At 34.3% G+C, this 21,039-nt stretch overlaps 2 protein-coding genes across 2 annotated transcripts in view; one reads left to right on the plus strand and one right to left on the minus strand.

Annotated features, from left to right (window-relative positions):
* The window catches only part of LOC119637235 (adenosylhomocysteinase-like), a 287,510-nt gene that overhangs the window by 246,843 nt on the left and 19,628 nt on the right, over nt 1–21,039 (plus strand). The gene's annotated exons all lie outside the window — the stretch shown is intronic.
* On the minus strand, nt 5,253–19,390 carry LOC119637215 (T-box transcription factor T). Its single transcript, XM_038033077.1, has 8 exons — nt 19,366–19,390; nt 18,908–19,205; nt 8,997–9,555; nt 8,773–8,929; nt 7,577–7,738; nt 7,409–7,476; nt 6,038–6,150; nt 5,253–5,974 (listed from the first exon to the last, which is right to left on the minus strand). The coding sequence occupies exons 2-8, from the start codon at nt 19,098–19,100 to the stop codon at nt 5,262–5,264; spliced, it is 1,965 nt and encodes a 654-aa protein (XP_037889005.1). The 5' UTR covers nt 19,101–19,205; nt 19,366–19,390; the 3' UTR covers nt 5,253–5,261.

A 21,039-nucleotide genomic window follows, 5' to 3' on the forward strand; every position in this document is an offset into this window, starting at 1 on the left:
GAGCGCACACACACAACAACAACACGTTTCTTAAATGCTTTTATATGCATTATTTTCATATATATTTATCTGCACTATTGAAAGTATTTTTAGTTTCTTTGCTTTCTCTATCAAATGATTAACCAGTGTATGTATGCCAAGAAATTGATAGGTTAACGGCTTTGGAATGGTATACACGTCAGCTTAAATTTCCATATGCATGCATTTTATGAAATTAGGGGGAAAAAAAACGTTATTTGTTTGAAAGAAAGGCTTCGTCTTACCTGTGCTCCTATCAATTCGCCTATGGTCCTGAATACTAAGTTTCCGATCTACATCAAATATAGAGAGTTGTTTGTGAACGTATCAACCGCTTTGTTCAACTTTAACCTGCAAGCAAAAACTAAGCATTTTATGCTATATAACTTGTATAAATTTCATGATATCATTTTCATTGAATATATTGCGAAAAGAGACGCACCAAACATGTGAGATTACTCGGCCGCAAAATCTCGGAAAATTGACTCTTCTTTTCTTACGTTACAGTGAAACTTTCTGAATAGTCTGAGCTATTATTTGCCCTGCATTAACAAAGACCCAAAGACCCAAAACATTAACAGATGCCTTCGCTTGGTTTCATACATGGAAATCCGAAGTTTCGATTGAATATATATATATATATATATGTGTGTGAATGGGTCTACCGCGCTTAATAACGTAAAGTTGCTCTAATTTTTTTTTTTTTTAGTGTTTTATCACTTTGTTGTCTAACCTGGCTTAGGAGTGTTACGTTGGTAAAAGTGCGTAAAAGAATAGGAAATGCGTTAAAGAAAACATTCAGCCCGTATATATATATATATATAGTTTGTTGGAACATCTGATGCAGTTACGAACATAAAAAAACAAGTGAATAAGAGTCGACGATGGCTACCAAATTCGCATTCATTTCATATGATTCGCATTCGCTGTTGTGCAATTGTTGATGCACATATAAAATTGCTAACGCCTGCCTATATCTACATATGCGTTCATACACACGCTCTTTAATATGTATGATGGAATGTTTTGACAGTTTGTTGGTGTTTGTTTCATGCCCCATAAAAATGCCACTTAACATTGTAGATGGTAGAATGGTTCGTTGCTCATTAAATTTACCACAAGCCTGCAACATGTTGTCTTCCATGCATGCAGTTGCAATTGATGTGCCACATGTCATACATAGCATAACAACTGTTGGATCGTTACGTAGGTGTTGCTAACTACAATAGAGATAAAAAAAATAAAAAATATTATATATTATATTATAGCATAACATTTAAAGGCATTGCATTTTAGATTTCTAATATAAATAACATTGTAAACGTTGTTTGAAAATTTTAATTGTATACCCACGTAGAAATGGAACGATTTGTAAAGATCCCTCAGCACTTGAACTTGAAATGAAACAAATAATTGCAATATGATGCAGCGAAACTCATAAACACGGATGATCAGAATTTGTCTTAAGTGTCAAGTGAAGATAAATATCAAATTTACATATACATTCACGCACTCTTTTTATTACATATACATACATATGTTTTCGTATATGATACATACTTGTACTCAGACATTACTCATTGATGGTGGAGGAGGAGGAAGAGGAGGAGTAGGAGGAGGAGGAACTATGTGAATATGAGTCTTTCGTCTAATCTATACAAACAAGATTTCTCAAATTTCAAAAGTGATTACTTTCACAGCCCAAAATAGATATCCATTGATATTGAAGTAAAAGCGAAAATCTTCTCAAGTGGTCGCATATGCGGATGTTTCATATACGTGTACATGATATGTTATATTCAATTGTTTATATACATTGGAAATTGTATAATGCGTCTCGAGCTAATCTAAATTAAATATATATATATATATAAACAATAATATTAGGTTGTCGGAATAAATGAAAAGCTTGACATTGAATCTCATTATTTGTGCAACTTTAGGGTCCATAAAGTCTGATAACTGTATCTTGTCTTCGATGTATCTTTGACATGAATCGAATATATTATAGTCATATGATCTCTGATCTGAAAAAGTTAATTAAAAATATTTGAGCTACAATTCAGTTCTCGCAAGGTAGACGCATAAAGAAATAAACAAATAGGCGAATATATGTGAGGATAAAATAGTCAAGAGCTAAGTCGTAGACTTTACGCATTTGGCATTTGAAAAGAGAATGAATTCATGAAATGAAATATGACGTACCGTTATCAAAATTCCTCCGACAACTTATCGTTTGTTTTTATGCTCAGTAAAAGGCGAATAAACATAATAAGGCGCCATATTGCCTAAATAGTTTGCTCACGCTTTACAAACAAAGTGTACATAGTAGTCTCGATGTGAAAATCTAAAAATAATTAAATATGCGTCATGACTTTTCTGACCACCCGATATCACGTATACTTTGGATTGAAATGTGACACGTTATCACTTGAATCTTTTTGACATTAGATGCCTGTGTATTGGTTTGCAATTGTGTGACACCGACACAACATTTTCAACTATTCTTGCTCATCTCAATGCGTAGACCTACCGCATGCTGTATAGATCACCTACATAACTCCTTTACAATGAGATATGTTTGTCATGGAAAACTATAACTTTTCGATCAATTTTCTTTTTTTTTTATTTTTTTTATTTTTGTCCATTAATTTATTGATTTATTTCTATTTAGTTATATGGTATAAGCTTTGCTTATTGAATCTAAAATGATCCTCAAACAATTCAAAATGAATTAAATTAAATAATACATTCACTCTTTATATCAGCAAATCAAAAATTGCGCAACAACACGATTTTCAGATATGTTATTTAAGCTATTTATCAATGCTAAGGTATACAATTAGAAGTTATTTGAAGGAAGTTATTGAAAGGAAGAAGGTAGACACAAACACCTACACACACAAATACACATATGCATGTGCATGTATATGTATTTGTGTGAACATATATACATTTGTTCCTTATAGAAAAACATTTTCACTTTTCATGTTTAACTTCCGTCGAACAGTAAACATAGGTAATGGTAATAGAAGTAGCAGTGGTATACATAGTCATATACCTTCAGTTAAAGTGTTTGGCTTCCCTTTTCCCGGTTCTAATGAGCCGAATTGCAGCAACATAATGTGTCTTCAAATTCAATTTTGCCGAGTAAAAATTGGCATTCACCAATACACAATTATAATCTCTCTCTACAACAACAACACTCTAGCAGTTATCTTTGTTACATAAAATTTGCATAATGATGAAAATTAATAAAAAAAATCGTAATTGTATTATCCAATACTTGAGCAGTGGTGATACGAAGCAAAAACTCGGACTCGATTTTGAGCACTGCTCAAAAAACAAAAAGTATTGAGTTAAATCTAGATATCTTATGGTAGTCTTTTGAGGCTTTGTTCACACTGGGCATTCCAGTGAAAAGTGGTGCCAAAGTTTAGTCGTCGGAAGCATATTTCTATATAGAAGACCAGATAGTGGGACAGAAGAGAACAGAGACACAGAGAGGGAGAGAGAGAACTTTTAGACGTCTTCGAGGCTTACTATGCGAAAAAGAGAATTTTTATATTGTGTAAATCAATCAATCGATCTCCCTTAAAATGACACCTACTGTAGATGTGTCGGTAGATTGATAAGAACTGCACTGTACACTTAGTGGCTCTGAAGGCCGCTTCTCAGTTGATGTTCAATCTTTTAGAAAGGTGATGCGATTCCGTTCAAGTTTTGCTATACGATTGCTGTGGTTATCTAAGCTAAAGGAACCTGTTGTTCGTATTATATGTTATGTGTATACATATACATATATATGTACATATATATATTTTTTTTAAGAGTAATCTTGTGATCTGTTTTTGTGGGCACGGTGATGACCACGAAGGAGAAGAAATGGTATAACTATTCTTCAGAATATTTTTCCTTACCCTGAAAATATATTTTTTAGGCAAATTGTGCATTTTTTTCAAGTAACGTCTAAAGTGATATTTTGTAATTCCTTCAAGGTAATCATGTACAAAATGCTTCTGTGGGTGCAAACATTCATTTCATTGTCAAAAAACGACCTCCTTCTTGGCTTTTGCTTGATTAAAACGTTTTAAATTAAAGCAATAACTTTCGTTACGCTAATTTCGTTACAATGTTTTTTTTTTTTTGTTCTACCAGCTTGAATGTAATCAAGTAATGATATATTTTTTAGTATGCTAAAAACCTATTCAACATTTTTTCTAATTGCTTTAAAGCGCTACGATTATTGCGCAACTAAGGAATTGGATGCAGATCATGAGCCAAGTTAAGTTTCGAATATCGTTGTTTTATTCTTGAAAAAGTGAATTATTTAGTGATCAAAAATATCTATTTAACGTCGACGTTGACCATGGTTTTGTGTTCCTTTCTTTATTCTTCGAAAAATAAATTATTTACTGACGAAAAATCTCTTCTTAACGTTGACTTTGTCTTTGAGAACTTAGGAAAAGTGCACGCACCAAGCGCACTTGTCTCTCTTTTTTCAAAGTTGACACACCAGTTGCTTGCTTGAGATGGTCTATCGATTTCAATTTCTGATCAGAAGATTATATGCTTCTTGTATTATTCCTCTCGCAACTTGCAAAAGTAAGATCATACTCATTTACTTGGACGATTACGTTGAAAGTTATCTTCATAGTTAAAAGCTATCGCTTTTGTAGGCGTATACTTACTCTTATCGGATTTCATTTGAATTCACTTGGGTTTATTTTACTCCTTCATATGATTTCTGGTACGATCTTCTCAATAATATACGGACACTGCAATATCTATTTGCCAAATTTTACAAGGGATAATAGAAAATTAATATCGGTTCATAGGCGAAAATTGTAAAAAGACTTAGCAAATTTAACGGATTTATGTGACGCTATAGGAAGCAAATAAAAGGAAATGAAAATCATTATCTCTGATCGATTTGTAGTATTTTTTTTTTTCTTTTTCTTTTTTTTCGCTATCTTTTTCTCTATATTTAGAAAGATCTCTTATATGTAACAAATACATACACACACACACACACGATAAAACAATTTAAAAATAATACTTGACTGTATAGTGTTAATACTTATTTATCATTGCGATAAAATTCTTTTGGTGTATAATGTTCCTTTCAATTATATTAAAGCGTGAATTTAGATATACCGCTGACAAGATGATGTACGCAAATGTTTAATGTATATATGTATATACGTATATATAATTTATACATATGTAATTTTGAAATAATTCTATCTAGGTACTAAGTCTATATAACCATTTGGTCGCATCATTTGATGCGATGAACTATATAACGTTTGATAGCCACCCAGACCGTACGAAGTGACCGTTGTAGTTGCACCAGTCGCGGTTGCATCGTTGACGGTATTGCCTGTATTTTGACGCATATGACTGGAAACTTTGATTTTATCATACGGACTTGTATAGCCATGGGCATGGTAGTATGGATTGTGGTGGTAGACGGGACCAAAATTGCTATTATCTCTGGCATATGGTTGAGCAATGGGTGAATAAATATTCGTTGGCATCGTTGCATGGTGGTGGCTATGCGTTTGCGTCGAATTTTGCATATAATGTTGACTATGAGCAGTCATCACATCCGTTGTTTGTACATTTGAATTGATGCACATCGCATTCGCGTTCCGATGATGGTGACTTAGACCAAAGGGTGACGAATTGGCGCTATGATGTGATTGATCTGTCTTCGGTGAAATACTACCACCGGGACCGCCGCCGCCGCCACCGCCACCGCCACCGTTACTGTTCGTTAACGGGTTCAAAAGCGTGCAATTACTTGCCGATGAGCATTGATAATTATTTATATCGGGAGAAGTTCCGGCATTAGAGGAAGACGAAGCACTATTTCCAATATGATTATGACCCAATACCGGACCATTTGAATTTTCCGCTACTAATGTTATATGTTGATTTTCCATTTCAATGTCTACAAAATTTCAATGTCATATATGGGTTTAAAACCGATAGTGAATAAGATTAAACAACTTGCCTAAATTCGTATCTTTGTGAGTGCTCTTATATTGTTGATTGCTGTTGTTAACTTGTTTCATTCTACTCGGACCTTCGTGATTTATTTGCGGCATGCTCAAGCTGCCCGTTGTTCTATGAAATAGGAAAAAACAAAAAAAGCGAAAAGAGAAAAGAAAAAAGAAAAAAGAAAAGACAAACGAAAATGTATTGACTGTGTTTGTGAATGATATATATATATATATATATATAAATAGTTTTTATAAGTTATGATTATACGCGGATGCGTGCATGATTTGATATAAACAGAATAATATTTTTTATTAAAGTAAATCTCTGCCGGAGGATCGAAATGATTTAGGCCTTTGTCTGTAACATAAAAGTACATACATACATAAAGATGATGGATGGTCTTACTGGCAGGGTTTGGACTTCACCACCATATATTTACTGTAAGCTAAAGGGATTATGCCTTCGCTTAAGATATATGTAATAAATAGTTGAGAATTAAAATCGTTTGGAAAATCTTTCCGCTTACGTAGGAACAATTGCTTTAATACTGAAATTCTTTAAGAGCTTTTTCAACAACAATCGCTTACTCAATCTCTTTTGCTTTTAATTATCGGTTCTCCTAAAAATTGAATTAGAAAGAATTCAGAAAAATTGTTTCAGGTTAACCATTAACCATTTATCCGATTTATGATAGAACATAAGAGAATCATTTGCTTTCTTTTATGGTTTTGAATAAATAAATTAAACAACGTTAAGACCGATCGTTATACATACAGGAGTATATATTAGAGACGGTCCTAATTAAAGGTGAACGCTAAAGTAAATCAATTATCGTCAATACATTTCATTTCAACTTGTTGTACTTCTTCTCCTCGATATTTTCAAAGTCAAAAATTTTTACGTATACATCATATATGTACGTATGTACTTATAAATACATATTTTTTTTTTTTTTTTTATTTTTTTTTTTTTTTTTTTCTTTTTGTATTTATTATTGCTCGCGTATACCGCCACATCTAAATAGCGACCCTTTATCCAGACTGTTTATCATCTCGTTACGAAACAGTCTCTCTGCCTTTTGAAATTAAATTACATGCAAGTACATATGCGCCAGTAATCATTTCGATATGTATATGTAAATATGTCCAATAAGCGCAGTAGCGACCTATATGCCGTTAACGTCGCTTCTGTATTATTCTCAGAATTCTTTTTTAAACGATCGCTAGATGATTTGTTTATATTATCGCGAGAGATTTATATTCATATCGTTTTAATTTCGTTACACTATAAATGCTTAAGTGAAAAAAGGAAATAAAAAAAAAAAATTAAAAAAATAAAATAAAAAAACAAAAATAAAAAATTGCTTTCAATAGGCACTTACACGTCATTAGTACCATCATCTCGGAATCCCTTTGCAAACGGATTGCTTACGATCTTCAATTGTGTGACCTGCGAATAAAAAAAAAAAATGAAATAATAAGGAGAGCTTCTTGTAAACTTTTTAGAATATAGTAAACGAATTTTTTTTTTTTTTTTTTATTTAACCTACTCGCTGATTTTGATATGCAGTCACAGCAGTGAACGATGTCTCTGGAAATATGAAAGTCCGATAATGACTGGAGTGTTCGTTTTCATTTAATGACGGATTCTTCGTTGGCAGATAGACAATATGAAAACGCGGCTGATAGCGATGCATTGAATTCAGTATTATCTGCAAAGAATAGCATTGAAATATGAAATAATCGAAACGAAAATGGAATATCTATGAAGCGATTACATATCGTTATTGGCTAAGGTAAATTATACGTATATGATATATGATGATCTCATCTCTCATCGTACAAATCATTCTTAAACAGTTTTTTGATTAAAGGAGTTGATTCTTAATCGTCGGCCGGCCATCTGCCGACTTGTCCGCCTTGTCCGTCCGTCTAATTTCTGTAAATATATTTTTACTTAGTCCGATAATTTTCGGGAATGATTTGACTTAAAATGTTTCGGCTCAAAAATACACGCTATTCAACACGCTATTGAGTCGATCGGACAATTTTCGCGAGCACCCATCATACATTGATAAAATGAAAGTATTTTATAGAAAGCAATATATTAATCGTAATAGTATATAGTATTACGGGCGACATTGAAATCCTTATATAGTTCGATTTTGATATGTGGTTAAGTCAGTGCCTTGGTTCGAATCGAATTGAGAGGAAAACGTGAATCTTCGTATCCACCTTCTCACAGATCAGGTTCTAGAAACAAGCGTAATTCGCCATAGACATACACGCGCCTATACGTGGACAGACGGACTAAAGTAATTAAAATTGACTCGGAAAAACTCGCTGCTCAATTCCTTCATTGCAAACAATGAATGACAATATTAGCATACAGCAATGCTATCATTGCTAGCAACGCTTACGTTCATTCATCTATAGGCACGTTTATACTTATAGCACAGCAAATTTTTTATCACATATTTTGAATTTTTTTTGTTTTTTTTTTATTATTTATACTAAATTTTTAAGAAACCATATTTTTCCAGCTGCTTTAAAAATTTAAAGAAATTTCGAAAAGATTCTGAAATATGCTCAACATATTGTTAAATATATATATATATATATAGGAGTAATTTATAGGAAATATTTATGAATGAAAAAAAAAAAAACGTATGTGTGATAATTTTATTTACACTTTCTATACATAGGGGTGTCGGAGTCAGTGATATAATAGTTTTCCATTACTTACATGACCGTTCTCATCAAGTTGATTGTTCGTTAGTTTTAATTTGTCAAAGGAAATGATTTGTTTCATCCAATTGGCACCGTGGGCTGGCGAGTCGGGATGCACATGAATCCGTGGCGGCGATATGGGATCTGCTTTACCTGCCACAACCCAACTAGAGCTGAAAGTTTTTGCTTTTTTTTTACTTTCTTAATTTTCAAAGTGTCATCCGTTACAGCCTTACTTACTTGTGAAAAGCGTAACGATAACGCTTGTCATCAACTGGCACAAAATCCATCATCATTATATAAGTGGCTTGGGGATCTAAGCCGCCAATACGTACTTGAAATGTGGGAAACATACGACGGCCGGACTTAGTTACAATCATTTCTGTGCCTTGTTCGTGAAATTTATCCCATAACGATTTCGTTTCTAAGACAACAACCGCTTGAGCTAATGTCGGATGGATAATGCTTTGATCTTCGGTTTTCCCGTTTGTTAAGAGTTCTTTTTTCGTTTTACTTAACTTTTTATTTGTAGCTCTGCCTGGAAGAGCGATTATACTTGCGTTAGTATTTGTATTATCGCTGCGGCCATTGCCATTTGATTCGTCATGATGGCCGTTGCTGCTATTATTGTTATTGTTGTTGTTATTGTTATCGTTACTGCTAGTACTTCTTGCCGTCTCATGGCAAGCATGGCTTTTATCATTGGCCAAACGATTTGCCTCTGGTTGAGAAATCTTTGCGTCAATGCGATCAAGCGGTTTAAACGTAGAACGATCTTTGCCGGCCGTTTGCAAACACGCTGAAAATGTTGTTAAGCTTTAAATGTACGCAGAAATCTTTGTTTATTCCATCTTCGAAATCATCACTACGTATGTCTACGACTTTGAAAATTTTGAAAAACAAGATAATAAATAATAACAACCTGACTGGAAAGACACTAATCCCTGTTCCTTTTTCTGCCCTCTGCCGGTCACAGACAAGTAATGGATATTAAAACATTGGTCTCAAACGCGGTGTGAAAAGCGTTTTACTTACTCTCTGAGTGAAAAAAAATATAAACCTGTCCTACACCTAAAAACATGCAGGTGTAACAAGGTACGCATATACCTGCGCACTTATTATTATCATAGACTATTTATATATTTAAATTCCGCGACAAGATATGGATATAGCACATAGACACCTTAAATGCGAGACTCCAGCTTCTCCTCTTTTTTTTTCTTGGAATCAAACAAAAGTTTTGCCCAGAGATATTATATCTGTACTCGAGTGGAAGGCATACCCGAGCCTATTTAAGGGTGCAAGCACACAACTTATATGATACAATCCCACCGGAATAGGGGAAAAGAAATGGCTATGACGTCCCGCTTACAGAAGAACTCACATTAAAGCATTCCAAGAAGAAATAAACAAGCAAGCTAAGTAAGTAGGTAAAATTCAAGTGCAGTCACAGAGCACTGCTATCGATCCCAATGCGGAAGTGTCTGAAATCATATTCCGCCAGTGGGCAGTACTTCGGTAAATGGGAGAACATTAAAATGTTATCTTTTGTTTATCATTTATTGTCCAATATATCGTTTGGACCAAATCCGTAGCATTGAATCGTTACCATGTGCGCGTGTGTGTGTGTGTGTGTGTCGATTGCAAATAGTAGACGTCGATTCTAGTAAATATTTGCCCATTAAATTTCAAACGACACGCATACATATGTGTTATAAATTCCTAATAAACATTTGATCCAAGTGAACTATTAATGCCTGTGACAACAGATGATCGACCGATTCTTTAAAAATATAAGCAGCAAACAGTTAAGCGGTTGAACCTTTGATACTGCGAGAGTGGCGATAAGAGATGACAGATAAAATTACAGACTTTTTGTCGACATTTCTGACAAACTATAAGATATGAAATCGTTTATATACAGGCAGAAGTTGTCTATCTCTGATTTTTACGTTTAACCCAGAAGGGAAGCGCAATTGCTTACTCGATTTTTCCAAAACAGTGATTTATTGCCAAAGGTCTGACAGAAAAACAATTACTGTTGCCAAACACTAATTGATTTTCGAATATTTCGAATGAAGGCCGTCTTGCAATCTGCAATTTCAATTTTGTACATACATATATATATATATACATATATATTTGCACATATAAAAAGGGAGTTCCAAAGTGAACTGATATCATGACATAGCCTCGACAATAAAATAACGCGGATCTCATTATCTCTTTGTGATATCCATAATACTTTCTTCCCTACTTCCAGTTGGGATAATCTTATTAGGAAAGCTTTAAAAAACGTTAAGAATAATTCGCCTTAACCTTATTGATATTTGTGAAGAAGCCAAGTACTTTTCTCATTTGCTTGCAAGATACTTTTAATCTTATATAATTTAAACGTCAATATTTTTAATGCAATAAATAAACTCTATTGATTGTCCGGTAATATGGTTTACATTTCGATTTTTCTTTTATCAAGAACATTTCATCTACTTTTATAAGGCAAGACGGCGACGATCATTTGTCAAGTGTTGTAGTTTCGCTTACACATAACTGTGACACGATGTGACTGTCAAATTTCTAAAGAGTTAAACGTTAGCGTTTACCCAAAATTATAGCTTATGTTTCCAATTTTCTGTTGATTAAAATTTGATTCAATCGATTCATTGAATACTATAAGTCGAAAACAGGAACATCTATTTTGCTAGTGGTGTCTAGCACGTGATCATATGCTGATAAAGCAAGAAAAAAACAAAAACTATCATTTGTCCGAAAATATGATTCATATTTAAATTTTTACTCTTCTTTTAAATTTGTGATTTACTATCGTATAGCAAATTTGGAGGATTCGCTTATTATATTAAATGCTCTCCACCGCAACTTACTTCTACCTTAGTATCATTCCTTTCAAGATATATCGCTTGACCGAAACACTATCGCAGTTTACACGCATTTAAGAAAAACTCGAAAAGTTCAAAAAATTACGATTTTCAATAACTGATGTTGGCATGGATGGTAGATGTACGCATGCCCAGCTTATTTATTATTTATGGACGTGTTATGATTTTGTTAAATATTTATCTGAAATTTTTGATTAATATCTGCTAAAGGAGGCAAGCGTGATTGACGGACAAATGGATTTGACTCGAGAGAGAGATATGCTTAGGATGGGGTTACAATATAAAAAATTACTTCTTCTTTAATTTCTTTTTTTGCTTTTAAGTTAACCGGCAGCCCACTTTGGAGCACCCTCTCGCTGCGCATGCATAATATGCGTTCATTTCGTTTCGAAGCAATGGCAAATAGAAAAGAAAGTAATTTAACAAAAAGAGATTCCAATGTCTTGCTTGTGACAATTAATGACTCAATGACCTGTCATGGGTCATACGCAACACACGTAGATGCATACAAATGCAATGTTTTGCGTTTAAACTTTTTTTTTGATATGGTTTATCTATGTAAATTTATATGTCATCGAAAATACATACTTTCACTACAATGCGTGCGTACGTGCAATTACTTCAAATCACTTCTCTAGTACAAATTGCAAAGTTTTTATGTTTGTACATTTATGTTAGGTATCTTTGTGGCGATATTCTGAAAATAAATACCGCCAGATAAAACACATCTAAAATTAAAACAAACGATGCTACTTGTTACAGAAAAGGATTAATTTATGTGCACATAAGTTTATGCACGCTTATGCATTTATATATTTTTTATTTATATAGGAATTGTGGGAACATGAGTTTATATGTTCGCCATCAAGCGTGTCATTCAACATAATGTTATTTTTGCCTATTAATTACAACATTTACTAATTAAGTGCTTGAAAATTGTGGCAATCTTTTATATTCCATCGTCGATGCCCTCGTCACAGCAGTAACATCTCCAAAGTTGACAAACAACTATAACGCGTTCGCGGACATGCTCGTTTCGATAAAGGCGAAAGTGTTATGTCATGTACACGGACAATGCCATATACATGATATATATTATGTTCCCTTGGGTCGTCGGACACTTTCACTTAATTTGTTCGCCTGCAACGATTACAGTCGAATAGTTCGCGATTTAAGGCATCCATAGTGCGTTTTCTAAGTTCTTTATAATATTACAGGCTTCCTAGTGATTAAACTGTGTCTGACTTCTTATTAAAAATTGATTTTTTTTCCCCCTTTTTTAAAAAGAAATCCTGCACAGATATTAAATAGCATTCAAATGATATCTTCATTATAAACGGATTTATCTTTGAAGTTCTTTCAGTACATTCGGTGAACGCTTCTCAATGTGTCTCCCTACAGGAGGAAGGACTAATATATATATTTATACATATATATATATGTCAATATATAATGAAAAGTTCTTGAAGATCCTTTGAAGTCTCTTAGGGGTGTTAGTTAGATAACTAAATGGATAAATAAACTTTCCAAGTGACAAAATCCCTTAAATTAGTTTTGGGTAGTACTCGTGATGGCTGTGATATCCTCCCAATCCGAGTGCGTTAAATAAGTAGAGGTGCTTGACAGGCCTCGCCCTACCCAGAAGAAGAAGAAGAAAGAGAGAAAAGACCTCAACTATTTCTTTTCTGGTGCGTCAGTCTTGGAATAGGTCAACTCTTCCGCAGGATTTTCTTGCAAGCCTGAGAGGTGTCCAATTCAATTAATTAATTGTCAACCCGTCTGATTAAGGCTTCACGCTAGGTGCAGGTTCAAATATTCATATTGTTACGAAAATCCCACATTTTATGACAAAGAATCATGACGCTTTATCTATCTGAGAAGAAGTCAAAATGATCGGCTCACACAAGAGTTGGGAAGAAAAAAGTTTCCTACGGTTGATAGTAGATCAACGCTTCGGTGAACAAGTAGAAAAAAATGAATGTGAATATAATATCGAGAGAGGGGAGCAAACCGACCACTTTGGAGGAACCAAAAATCCCGACACCAAGAGGTAAAATCGCCACGGCAAAGATATCATGCAATTCATGCAACAAATGCAAGCAATACAACAAGTAATAGCATTAAAAACTGACGAGATGGCGGCAAAGATCGATAAACTTCAGAAAAGTCAAGGCGTTCAAAAACAACGCGTAGATGAAGTGTATCAGCAATTTGAAGGAGCGCGAACATGCTCGAAAGGAAGATTGGTGAGCCGCTAAACAAGTTTGATGTTAGAATGAATGCCCTGTTAGACGGGAATAGGAGGAAAATGCAGACGACCTGCGAAGCGAAATGAAAGCCTTAAAGCCAGCAAAGGCTAAGCTAAAAATTAATGGCATAATAGCCAGCTCGACTAAATTAAAATGCCCATATTTGACGGTACCACCAACTTCATCACATTCAAGTTGCAATTCGGTGTCGTCGTAATAAAGAATGCATAGGATGACGACGATAAAGCGATCGCCTTAATAATCACCTTGAGAGGAGGAGCAACAGAAACCATGTAGATAAGATTCTGGAAGGAAAAAGAACAAAATTCCTTGCGATGCGCTGAAGTTATCTACGCGCTGCCAGAAACCGAACGAAAGAGTCCAAGATTATCCTACCGAAATCGAACGTCTGGCTAACGTCGCATATTTCGGCATATCCGGGAACGTGCTTGAGAAGTTGAAAAGTGAGGCCATTGTAAAAGGACTTCCTGATGCAAGACATAAATAGACAGTGTTTACTAAAACCCTCGGTTTCGCACTTCTACAAGAAGCCACTCCCCGGCTGTACCGGGGGACAATGATATCTCAGATGTGGACTGCGAGGCGGTCCGAAAACTTCTGACCGCAGAAAAGCAAATGGAAGTTTTATATCTGCCAGAAACCGGGTCACATTGCACAATATGCCGATCGAAGTACATAAGAACACACTCCATATCACCTACGCATAATGTGAGAGAAGATGCTAACGAAATGTCCAACGAAAAGGCGTTCAATTGAAAAGAGTCAGCACAGCGCGGAGCAAACCTTTCCCGTTGAATTATTAATAGTACAGTAGTCAAAGGGAAATTTGAGTAGTTAATTGGAGCATGCTTTTGGACGGCAATAGGTGAAGAAGTTGCTATTAAACGTAACGCTATCCGAAATATTACAATTAGCGATGTTTTAGTCAAGCATGAATTTCTGGCAGCAAATATACTGGATAAGGTGCTACTGGGCATCGGCTTTTGGGCAAAGCATAGCTTCGTACTTGATATGGGAAGGCAAATGCTACAATACGCTAACGTAACCTTGCCATTGGCTGTAAGCTAGGATAGAGCAACCGAAATATTGTAGGTTGTAGGGTTAGTTCCCGCACGCAGGTTGGTATTGAAAATGGGCCAAGTTGGCCAGAGCGCATGCCTATTAACAAGTCCGTTTCTCTAAATTTTTACTCATAATTTTTGCGAAAATTTCTATGGAAATCGGCCATGCCCACACAAAATAATAAGTTATTGTATATTATCTTTTTTTTTGAACTTTACTCAGATTCTATGCTTGTTAATAACATACGATAAACAAGGCAGGTGGGATTGGTAAGGAATTGTCCATTATGAGCTGCTATAACTTGCTTGGCGCAACCATCCATTCGGTCCTGTAATGCCTACAACTCGATCATTTGAACGAAGCAATCTAGGAAGAGCGACCAAAATTGGCCAACAGAAAGTTAGTTATGTCATCTTTGATGACTCGGAACAAATTGACCGAACCTGATTGGGAAGTTTTGATGCGTTCCTGCACTCTCTGACTACCATTTATCTCGGTCTCTGCAAAACTCTCTTGATAGTAAAAATGTGAACGACCGAAGCACCGTTGAAAATCACTTGGCTAAGTTTTCGACGATAAACCATAAAAGCTCTACACCGACGAAATTGTGAGGGTCATAGATAATAATGGTCAATAAGTACTTGATTAAAATTGCTTTTCAATAAAGAGAATTTTTTTTCTAAAAATGGACGAAAAAAAACTGCAAAGTCTTTTTACATGACCCAATAAATGAGGTGGACATAAGGACGTGATGGACTAATTTTTCGTCGCAATTTCCTCGATGGGGTTATTAAATAAAAGGACGTGGAAAGTAGAATGTGACAGGCTGAGTATATTAATTTTAAATTAATTGTAATGGATCTCACAACTAATTTTAGCTTAACAATGACTTTTAGTGAACTAAAAGATGGAAAATAAATTTTATGCCACTTCACCTTTTTTTAATCAGAAATAAAAGCATAGGGTGCTTAAGATTTTAATGACGATGGGTATACGATATTCGCCTTCATCCGAATATAGCTTTTTTATTTGTTTTTTTCTCTAATAGAGCTTGTTCGTAACCTGTCTCCAACATTTTTAGCACGAACCATTAAAAAAGCTTTTGCTTAAATACATTACATAACACGCGTGGCTGGAAAAAATTTTGCCGCATTACGATGAAGCTACATCCACGCCGCAATAGTTTCGAAAGAAGTAAGTAAGAAAGTTAAAGGCGGTCGGGATCGAATTTTTAGTACCTATCACCGTTTATCCTAAAAAAAGACAAACGAAGTAAATGGAGCAAAATTCTCATGGAGTGAAAGCAGCTGAATTTTTCTATTTTCACAATAAAAGTTTCTGTTATATAGCCATATGGGCGTTGTAGGTGTGTCCTCTCAAAAGTTTAGATCAAGTCCAAATTCTGTTGCAAATTTGATTTTCGCTAACGGGAGAATGTTTGCCACAGATACGGTAAAGTTGCGCCAACAGACAGATGGACAGATGGACAGGCGGACTTGTTTAGGTGTATTCCAAATTTGAAACTGGCCAAGAATTCGTACACTTTATACAGGCATTACACAGACGGACAGACGGACAAGATTAAATCGATTTAGATATTGATACTGATCGACAATACATGTACTCTGCGTGTCGTCTCTAGTGCTTCCTTCAGGGCGTTGCAAACGTTTTTGAGAAAAAGAATATTACTCCCGTCGTGCGCTGATGGTTATAAAAATCACTTTTACTGATAACTTTACCGTCAACTTTTCACTTAGTAAAATCTCGAGTAATTTTTAGTAGAAGAATATGACAAATGGTGAGAATACCTTCTCCTTCCGACAAAAGCAATGGAAAAATTTGCAAAAAAAAAATTCTTTAAATATTTGACTTAAAGTGATAAATATTCGAAAAAATATTAAACTTAAATGCAACTAACAGTAAATATCTGCGTGCAACGGAGAATCAGTTGCACTCTCTCCTAAACGCTGAATATATTTTGGAATATGTACACGACACAATACATTTTCTTTGATAACATTTTTTAACGTATGTTAAGTAAATGGAATAACGAAACGTGTGGATGAGTGATTGATTTAGTTAGATTGAAAAATAGCCGAAGCGTCGGCCGTACACTCTTCCATACATGCTTGAATGGGTTACTATATAAAACTGGACTAAGTTTGTCTTTCCAAGACTTTGCATGCTCTCCCAGCTATTCGCCTCCGGATGTTCGCATAATTACATCTATTAAGCAAAACGAAGTCAGTTCAAAGTAAGTGTGTATTTAAAATACTATGAAAATGCAAAATTGAAAGAGTTTGTCAATAATATCTTAATGCGGACTTCAATATCTTATTTTTAAAATAAACGTGTAAGAGGAAAAAATCGCATTGATCGTGAAGGGTTCGATTTCTCCTACACTCGTACATATTATAATTTTGATCTATATAAGTTATATTGGTTCTGAATTTGACGCAAAGTGGAAGTAATGCGAAAAATTGCACGATTTTCATATCCTTATCTTTTGTGGTGAATGATTAAAATATGTTTCTAGGACGAAAAGGGTCCAGAACGAACATGACGTATTTGAGTAAGAGGGACGTGAGAAGCATTTTTTTTTTTTAATTCTCAAGTGCTTGATTTGTACGTTAAATTCAATGTAGTGCCAGTCACACTTTACTTCTGGGCTCTTAATTCAAGCTATTCTCTGATTTAAGAGATGATCCATCTCGAACATGGCTTTATATATTGATAATGAGTAGATAATGAATTCATATTAGCTTTCACATTTGTTAATATCATTTTCAACATCTCATATATATGGTATTAAAATGTCACTGCTCGAGTAACGGTCAATAGGAAAATGTAAACGCGAATAACCTAAATGAGCAATACCAACGCAAAGGTAATGCCAAGAGTAGGAGCAAAGGAGGAGTCATTGGACAGACAGCGAAGAGACAATGTAACCAAGCCTTCGCCTTTGCAGTAAACAACAGAAGGTCGCATTTAAAATTCTACCTAAGAACCTAAAAAATAGCACTTTGCCTAACTAATGGAAAATTCCCGTTCATTCGTTCACACGCTTAGGAAAAATGCCGAATCTTTCTCACAATCTTAGTGTAAGCGAATCGAGCTCCAATAAAACAGTTACATCATCTTTGGACATCTAGTGTATTGTAGCTGACAAGTCGGTGTTGCAAATGCTTTCTCAGAATGTGTTATTTAACCTATTGGAACCATCTGTTTTTCGAGAACTTGTACTGTTTGGATAAAGACTGTTTGGGTTCACTGCGTTCTAAATCCATGACTACCATGAATCTTAAGTTAATTGCAGGAACTTTTGCGAAAATTAATCTTATGATTTTTGACCAGGTTTGCAGTCAGCGTTGCTTTCTTTGCATCGGCTTGACATAAGTCAATCTGTTTTTTACCAACGGTTATTTTTGTAAAAACAAGTAATTACACGCCTAACAAAAGAAGGAGAAGAAAAAAAATTAGCTTATGTTGGCTTTTAGTTGTTGATACCTTTCCTCTATACATGATTTGTCGCCAATATGATGCAGCCAACGCTGCTCGCAATAAAAAAAAGTGAGTGTAAATGACAAAGGTCAAAACGTACGAATCACATAATAATTTTAACGGTACTCATTAGAATTTCGTACGGATTCCGACTTGCTCAAGAGTTCAAGAGTACTTATATGTGCATTGGCCATCGATAGGGAGAAAATTGCTTTACATTTTGCTTGAAAGTTTCCAAAGAAATAAAATATCGCAAAAATTTTTCTTCAAAAATTTAAATAGAAAACTTCAAAAATTCTTAGTGAAAAATTTTCGCAAAATTTAACGATAAAAATATAATGTAAGAAAAAATTGATTCATTATTGTCGCGATAAATTAAAAAGCTTTTCAAGCTTCTCGTACGTTAATCTTTAGAGATTACCTTCTATTTGTTTCATGGGATCTGTGGCGTAAAAGTTGGACCAACAATCTGTGGCGTAACAACTGTAATCCGTTATATTTGCACTAAGTGTATTATTGTTATCCACAAACGGCATCGTCGGCATTAGGGAATTTGAACATTCTGTTGGCCCCATTCTATTCGATACAGTTCTCATATAAATCGTTTGATTCATTTATGCCCCAGGTTTCTCTACAAATGTATTTACTAATCAATGGATTTTTGAAGACGTTTTTCTCGCAATTACGTTCCGAATGATATTGATCGATTTTTCGTGAACCTTTAGGCAAAAACAATTTTCAATTATTACAACACATACACACATATATATATATATATATATATATACGTGTGTATATATATCTATATCAATATATATATATATATATATATATATATATATGCATATATCAGATGATATAATGACTTCCGATAAACACATTTAGATTTCCAACAATCTGCTTAAGATAAGATCTTTTTATAGAATTTGCTATATAGCGTTTTTTTTGTTTTTTTTTTTATTATAGAGCTTTTGTTGTTCAATTAATCCACATTTGCATTTTAGCGAATCAATAAAACTTTCAACACAAAATATAATGAATCACGTAATAGTTTGATTTGAACAGTGACACGACACTATTTCAAACAACAATGCGAATTAAATCGACACTTTTAATAGACAAATGCACGTCCGGACGTCTTGTTGATCCATTGACACCTTATTTGCATTACATATATTTGTTGTTATTCTTATTGATGCTCTTCTCTTTTTTTTATTATTGCCATTGATAATTTAATTTTTGATCATCAAATGGTATCGAAAGTGTGAAATGAAATGAAATAAAAGCGTGATGAAGGAATTCAATCAGTAATTGACCGATGCCTGTAAACGTTGTTTAATCAAACGCGACATTCAATGACGTTTGGACCTGTGCCCATATAAAACAGAAAAAGAGCAAAAGCATAACATCAAAAAAAAAAAAAAAAAAAAAAAAACAAGTGGAAAAGTGAACCATTCTACGTCTACGCCCGACTTATGTTGTGTTCTCTGTACCGAGTTTGACTAGAATACACACAAAATCTTGAACGAACATCTCGCCTAAGAAAAATATTTTCACGAGAAAGAAAAAAGAAAAAAGGGAAAAATTCAATAAATAAAAACAAACAAACGCATCAAATAAGATCTCAAAACTGATCTCATATTCCACCAATGAATGCATTCCATATAATTGCTTAACTTAATAACTCGATTATAATGAGACTTTCTAAATTTATACATAAGAACGTATTTTTCTTGCCGTTCTTTTCACTCAATTCATTAGCAGTCTTCATGTAACCGATTGGCTGCTCTCCGCCTGATTATGAACCAATGATCATTAATATCTATGAGAAGAGTGCTTTCATTTAAGAACAACGAAAGTCTATTGATTTGATTTGAGTGATTTTATCCACAGTAGAAGCGTAAAGTTATACTAATTTTGTGATTATCGCTTATAACATTCAAAAAAAATAAAAAAATAAAAAACAACCATCAGACTAGATTCGACTTTATATAGAATTTGATGTCTGTCAGCTGTGAAATTCGTTCGTTACTCGCCTCGTATTGAAATACTGAGAGTCAAAGTCACTGAAACAAGCGCCCGTACCTGCTTTGCATTCACATGGCTTTTATGAATAAGCCTACGAATGCTTGAGAATTCTGCATGAATTTCTTATGGAGATATTTTACAATTTCTTCTCGAATATAATAATCACCGTTAAACGCCATCTCTAAATAATTCTCCGATAGTTGGAATTCTCAAGGTAAGAAAAGTTAAGATAGACAGCTAATACGTAATCCAATTAGATCATTTTTGCTTATAGTAACATAACTGTTAACTTTATCGTTTTCCTTAAATGAAAACTTACTAAGCTTGATACTCAATAACTCTCTACTCTGTATATCGGTCGACCGCGTCTTGGGTGAAAGCCTACGTCAAACGCTTTTTAATATTCCTTCCGCATCCTCCGACGTTTGGTGCCGATTTCAAAGGAAACCACCTAACCGATAAGCTAAGCTCATTTTCAATACTCCCGCATATGGAGATTAAATTCTCTCCAAACGACTTCCTTCG

This window comes from Glossina fuscipes, unplaced genomic scaffold (genome assembly GCF_014805625.2).
Source record: "Glossina fuscipes isolate IAEA_lab_2018 unplaced genomic scaffold, Yale_Gfus_2 43, whole genome shotgun sequence".
Classification (NCBI taxonomy): Eukaryota; Metazoa; Arthropoda; class Insecta; order Diptera; family Glossinidae; genus Glossina; species Glossina fuscipes.